The sequence below is a fragment of the Suricata suricatta genome, chromosome 11 (genome assembly GCF_006229205.1).
Source record: "Suricata suricatta isolate VVHF042 chromosome 11, meerkat_22Aug2017_6uvM2_HiC, whole genome shotgun sequence".
NCBI lineage: Eukaryota > Metazoa > Chordata > Mammalia > Carnivora > Herpestidae > Suricata > Suricata suricatta.
The window spans coordinates 13,572,174-13,579,471 of NC_043710.1; the positions used below are offsets into that span (position 1 = coordinate 13,572,174).

General features: G+C 37.9%; 1 protein-coding gene across 1 annotated transcript; it reads left to right on the plus strand.

Moving 5' to 3' along the window:
• The first annotated feature begins 122 nt into the window (after positions 1 to 122).
• On the plus strand, positions 123 to 1,186 carry LOC115272425 (olfactory receptor 5T1-like). Its single transcript, XM_029915498.1, has one exon. The coding sequence runs from the start codon at positions 197 to 199 to the stop codon at positions 1,184 to 1,186; it is 990 nt and encodes a 329-aa protein (XP_029771358.1). The 5' UTR covers positions 123 to 196.
• The last annotated feature ends 6,112 nt before the right edge of the window (positions 1,187 to 7,298 follow it).

Below are 7,298 nucleotides of genomic sequence, written 5' to 3' on the forward strand. Positions count from 1 at the left end.
CATCAGCTTAATAAAATAATTTCTTTAATTTATTTATGCAGGGTAATGCATCCTCTGGGACACAACGTCTTCATCATTGCCTATTTCTTCACTGACAAGGATTTCAACATGTGCTTCTAATCAACAAATGTGAGAATACATAAAGTGGATTCTGTTTTCAAATATACTGCCCTTCAAATTATAAATAAACAGTAAAATGCCAGGGTTGACATCAGACTTAGATTTATACACAGTTAAGTTGGAAAATGTAACAGAGGTCACTATGTTTGTATTGATGGGCTTCACAGATGATTTTGAGGTGCAAATCTTCCTCTTTTTACTATTTCTAGCAATCTACCTTTTTACTCTGGTAGGAAATTTGGGACTGGTTATATTGGTCATTGGGGATGCTCGGCTCCACAACCCCATGTACTACTTCCTGAGTGTATTGTCTTTCTTGGATGCCTGCTATTCTTCGGTTGTCACCCCAAAAATGTTGGTCAATTTCCTCACAGAGAATAAAGCCATTTCCTATGTTGGGTGTGCAGCACAGATGTTTCTCTTTGTTACCTTTGGGACCACAGAATGCTTTCTCTTGGCCGCAATGGCCTATGACCGCTATGTAGCAATCTACAACCCGCTCCTGTACTCCGTGAGCATGACACCCAGAATCTATGTGCCACTCATCATTGGTTCCTATGTGAGTGGCATTTTGCATGCTTCTGTCCACACTGTGGCCACCTTCAGCCTGTCCTTCTGTGCATCCAATGTAATTAGACATGTCTTTTGTGACATGCCAGCTCTCCTCGCCATTTCTTGTTCTGACACTCACACAAACCAGCTCCTGCTCTTCTACTTCGTGGGCTCTATTGAGATCATCACTATCCTGGTGGTTCTGATCTCCTATGGATTCATTCTATTGGCCATTCTGAAGATTCGCTCTGCTGAAGGGAGGAGGAAAGTCTTTTCTACATGTGGCTCTCACCTTTCTGGAGTGTCAATATATCACGGAACCATCCTCTTCATGTATGTGAGACCAAGTTCCAACTATGCTCCGGACCATGACATGATAGTGTCAACGTTTTACACAATTGTGATTCCCATGCTGAATCCCATCATCTACAGTTTAAGGAACAAAGATGTAAAAGAGGCGATGAAGAAATTGTTCAGTAAAAATTGGTATATCAATAAAGTCTTTTCACATTGACCACTAAATTAAGAAACATTAAAAATGCTATTTATTATCGTATTAAAATGATAAAATATTTTACTTTCATTTATTTGCACCTTTCTCTTCTTTCATATGTTTTCATATAAGGATTGTGGTCACATTTCTAGCTGTACAAGTTTCGCATAGATGAAAAATGTAATTTCTATTACAGAATCTGTCAGTCTGAAGTTAAAGGCAGAGTGAATTCCTTCCGAGGCCTCGCTCCTTCACTTGTAGATGGCAGTCTTCTCTTTCTGTCTCCACACGGTCAGTCTTCTCTGTGTTTCCGTGTTCTGATCTCTTTTTATGACACCAGTGATCTTGAATTAGGGTTCACTCTAATGACCTCATTTACGTTAATTATCTCCTCAACCGTCTTTTGGTCAAATATAGTCATATTCTGTGGTATGGGGAGTTAGGTTTTCAACATATGAATATTGGTGTATATGTGTGTGTGTGTGTGTACAAGTGCACTCATATATATTTATTATATATAAACATATTTACATATATACACATACATATATTGATTACTTGTAAGTATGTTTATACATACAGAGTCACATATGCATGTGATCTTTAAAATGTATAGTATTACCTTTCATCCTCATATGAGTCAAACTGGATAGTCTCCCACAATTCAATTATAAGTAAGTTTAAGGTCATATCTGCATTGTTCTCACAGAGAGCAAAATCAACCTCATATAATCCCAACCCATTTCCATAGAGTCATTGGCATCTGACTCCTGATAAAAGCACTCCACTCCATCCTTAAATCTGTGCATTGAGAGCAGGGACCATAGATAATATATTTAAATCTCTGGTGTCTTTACCACACTTATTGTGAGGGTACATCTTTCCCCTTTCTGTTATTTCATTCAGATCATGGGCATTAAATCCATTTTTACTTCCTCACTGAACACAGAGACCAGGCCTTAGCACTGATTAAGATTATACTTAAATTCAAGAATGACAGAAAACTAGCACGATTCAGTGAGGAAGTTACGGCTGGCTGCCAGAAGCTGACTAAGCCCCAGCCCACTCTATGGCTTTGCCTACTAACCTGCCATAGATCAGCTTTGGCTCTCTTTCCTCTGACCTCTACCCCCTTATTATGCTCTTATAGGTGCCACTACTGCTCGCCCAGACCCAAGAACCAAGGTATAGAAAAACATTCCAAGTAGACGCACGTTTAGCCCTGTTTCCAAAAGACCTCATTTTCATTGCAAGGACATGTGTCCTTCAAAATTAATTAACTGTAAGTGGTTGTGATTTTCCATCGTCCCGTCCTTTTATTAATGTTTATTTATTTTTTTTTTGAGAGAAATAGAGAGCAAGCCGGGGAAGGGCAGAGATAGAGGGTGATAGAATCTCAAGCAGGTCCCATGCTTCAATGCAAAGCCCCACATGGGGTCCTAACCCACAAACTGCAAGATCATGACCTGAGTCGAAACCAAGAGTCAGACATTTAACTGACTGAGCCACCTAGGTGGCCCTCCATCTTTCCTTTTTACATTTCCTTATCATCATCATCATCATCATCATCATCATCATCATCATTTTATTTAATTTGAGGGGGGAGGGACAGAGAGAGCGAGAGAGAGAGAGAGAGAATCCCAAAGAAGACTCCACAATGTCGGTTTAGAGCCCAGAGCAGGGCTTGTACTCACAATTTGTAAGATTATGATCTGAGCCAAAATCAAGAGTTGGACACCTAACTAAGCCAACACATGCCCTTATTATTATTGATTTTTCAGTGTTAAATTCCATTGGTTCCAATAGGATCATCTTCTTAGCACGTAGAACACAACTTAAAGACATATCCCAAAAGTGGGATTATTAAGTATAAACAACACCTTAACTGTACAAATACAGATGAACTTTTACCAGAATATATACCCCCTCAACAATTTTTCACTATTTTTTCCTTCTGTTTGTAAGCTTCTCTGGGCTGCCATTCACATACCTCCTTTTTTAAAATGCCTGTTCTTAGTGGTGATTTCATTGACTATATTATGATAATTAGAATTTCCTTCCTTCAAATAGTCTCGTATTCTTTCCTTCTTAAATACAACCTTTTCACTTATCATAATTTCATGTAGTATGTACTTTAATTTATATTTGATTTCTTGTCTGATTTTTTTTCCAGACATTTATCTCTGGAAATTTGTCTGGCATATATTGTGGCTCAATAAATATCCCCTAAACGAATAATTTGTTTATATAAGGAATGGTCAAAAACATTTTATTTAACTCAATGAAGGTATGCATGTAAAAAAAAGATAGAATGTAATTAGGTGCAGTCTTATATTTTTTAGTTTACATTTTCTTTTTAAATATGTCCTCTTTCTATTGATCGCTTTTCTATTTTTTTCTAGCTCTCTCTTTTGGGGAAAAATTTTCCAGTGAATAATGTGTCAGTTGCATCACACATAATTCAGTACTTCATGATTTCATGATCAGTATTTCTGATTTTTTCCATTTTTTTTTTTTTTTTACTTAGGGATACTTTAGTAACATCTGAAAATTCTTAAATGAATATATTGAGATTTTTTTTACATTTCTTATTAATTTCTAAAGAGAATGAAATCTTAGAAATTTTCTTTATTAGGATCTTAGTTTTCACTAATGTATGGAAGTTTTTATAAATGCTGCACTTATGCTTGTAAAGAGAATTATCACAAAGCTTTTGTACATTTTTACTTACACAAATAATTTTATTGGATGTTTAAGTCTTAATTTTTTTTTTATTTTTCTAACATTTAATTTTGAGAGAGAAAGAGAGACCAAGCATGAGTGGAGAGGGACAGAAAGAGAGAGAGACATGGAATCCAAAGCAGACTGCAGGCTCTGAGCTATCAGCACAGAGCCCAGCCTGGGCCTCAAATGTGCAAACTGTAAGCCCATGACCTGACCAAAGTCTAACACTTAACCGACTAAGCCAACCAGCCACCCCTAAGTCTTTATGCCCTAAAGTTTTTTTAACTGAAAACATTTAATTGGGGCATATAAAGTTTTCTTAAAGTTAGCAGGCTTCAATACATTTCTCTCATTGCATCTCCTGTATGAGAAGTTTCCTGTTTGAGATATGCATTGCTACTTTACTATTTGTATAGATAACGTTCAGTCTGGAGTGGGAGAATCCAAGTGAGGCATCCAGCTTCAGAGACAAGGGGATGTGGTTATCGTTTAGGATGGTGGACTCAAAACAGCATTCAAAATAAGCATGGCATTTGTAAGCATGACAATAGCAAGATGATCCTGGTGTTTCTAGAAGGAAATAGATGAGAAACACTAAATTCTGATTTCATTTGTGTAAGCATGTTAAGTGAACAAAAGTCTAACTGGAATCATAAAAACACTCATTGTGTGTGCTCAGCAATCAATTTGTGAACTGAGCCAGCTTATAGCCCTAGAACCTCTTCTATGAAGGGAGCTCACGAACCCTCAAGGGATGACCCTCATATATTACCAAAATATTTAAACTATTAATATTTCTCCAAGCCTTTAACAAAGGGACTTTGGACATTTTCCAGGGTAACAGTGCATCAGTGAAAAAGGAAATAAGAGATCTTTGAAACTATTGGATACTAGTTCTGAACTGATGATGATAATTCCAGAACACCCAAAATTTCATTGTGTTTTTATGTTTTACGGCCCAAGAGTCAGGGGAGGGGCCTGTGTAAGTCAAGTGGTCAATGGAATTTTACTTCTGGCCAATCTCACAATGAGCTCACAGTGTCCTTGACCTATCCTGTGGTTATTTCTCCAGTTCCAGAATATCTAATTGGAAGAGAACAACTAAGCCTCAGGCAGAAGCCACACATTGGTTCCCTGGCCTGTGGAGTAAGGGTTATCATGATGGAAGAAGCCAAGTGGAAGCAACTATATCTGCCTTAACCAAGGAAAAAAGTGAACCAAAATCAGGATTGCGTTCTTGGAGGGAGATAAGAGATTAGTTCCACAATCATAGGCTTGAGGGATGTAGGAGGGGTGACTCTACTTTTTAAAATTTTTTAATGTTTATTATTTTTGAGAGAGAGAAACAGAGAGCAAGCAGAGGAGGGGCAGAGAGAGGGAGATGCAGAATTAGAAGCAGGCTCCAGGTTCTGTGTGGCTGGACGAGAGCCCAAATGCAGGGCTTAAACTCACAGACTGCGAGATCATGACCTGAGATGAAGTTGGCCTCATAACCAACTGAGCTGCCCAGGTGCCCTTAAGAGTGGTGATTCTATTACATTCCCATTCAAGTCTTCCATTTGGCCCATGCAGAAAACTCGTGGGTCTTTAAGAATAGTAGAGAATCCATTAGGTGATTATTCCAGTGTTGGCATCGGATCAGATGTGGCTTCATTGCTGGAGCAAATTAACACATAACCTGGTAGCTGGTGTGCTGCTATTGATCTGGCAAGTGTTTTATCCTTCCTCCATTTTTATAAGTTTTACCAGTTCCGTCCACGGTGGTGCAAATTGGAAGATTTCATTCTTTCTCAATCCAAGTATTATTCCGTTGTATATATAAGCAACATCTTTATCCATTCATTAGTTGATGGATGCTTTCTCTGAGCCAACAAAGCCAACAATCTTTACTGTTCTACCCAGAAGTATATCAGGTCTACAGCCTATGTCATAATTTGATTAATTGGTATTTTATCCCGATTTCCTTCCAAAAGACATAACCCTGATCTACCAAATTGATGACATTGTGTCAATTGGACTTAATGGGCAAGAAGTAGCGCCTACACTAGACTTATTAGTGAGACATTCATGTGACAAGAGTTGGAAAATTAATTTATGAAACATTCAGGGGCTTTATGCCTAAGTGAAATTTCTAAGGGTACATGTCAAGATATGTCTTGTAAGGTCAAGGGAAATTTGGTGCATCGGTTGTTTTTAAAACCAAAAAAGTCACATGAATGGACCTCTTCTGTGAGGATAGTGTATTCCTCATTTATGTGTCTTGTTCCAGCCATATACCTATTGACCTAAAACATTGATAGTTTTGAGAGGGGTCATGATAGAAGACAGCTCTGTGATAGTTTTGGCTGCTGTGCAATCTTCTCTTCCACATGGACTCTATGATACAGCAGGTTTAGTACTACGGAATGTGGCACAGGCAGAGAAGGATGTTGTGTGGAGCTTTTGGTTGGCCCCTATGAAGGAATCTCAGTAGATCTTTAGTATTCTGGAGTAAAGCCCTGTCTTTCCTCAGATAATTACCTTTCCTTTGCAAAACGTCTCTTAGCCTGTTATTAGGCCTTAGTAGAGACTGAACACTTTACCATGGCCACAACATCATCACGCCAGCTGAACATCCCCATTCCAAGTTGTGTTTTTTCTGACCCAACAAGTCATAACTTTGGCCACACACAGCAGCACTCCATCATGAAATGGAAGTGTGATATATGAAAATGCACTTGAGTGTACCTTGAAGATGCAAGTAAGTGACATGAAAAAGTGACCTAAATACCAATGGTCCACAACTCTTCACTCTCCTTGCCTGAGTCTATCACTTCTGGAGAATTACTGATGATTATTTGCCAGAGGTAGAGAGGCTTGAGGCCTAGTTTACATATGATTCTGAATAATATGTGGGCACTGTCCAACAATGGACACCAAAGCAATATGGCCTCTTTCTGTGACATCCCCGAAAGACTTCAGAGAAAGAAAATCCTTGCAGTGGTAAGAACCTCGAGCAGTATAACTAGATGTGCATGATATATATTATATAAACATGTATATATTATGTACATATCATATATGCTAATTAAATAAGAAAACTGATTTTCAACACGATATCAATTCTATTTTTCAGTATATCTATAGCCATTTAAAATGAAATACACGAAAGGAAGGAGTATGTATTTCTGAATATTTCCATTGGAAATGTGTCCCAGGCAAATTAAGAATAGGCCTTTGGGTACAATTAAAATGCAAATCTCAAGAGATCAAACATGCTAATTGATCAATTCCTTTATGATATGAGTTTGAGTTTGAGAAAGAGATGTTGCTATAAGAAGACTGGTAACACACTATATTTCTGAAGACAATCCTTTGTTCTAGGACTGCTTTAGAAATACATGAAAGACAAGACTGATCCTGAATATGA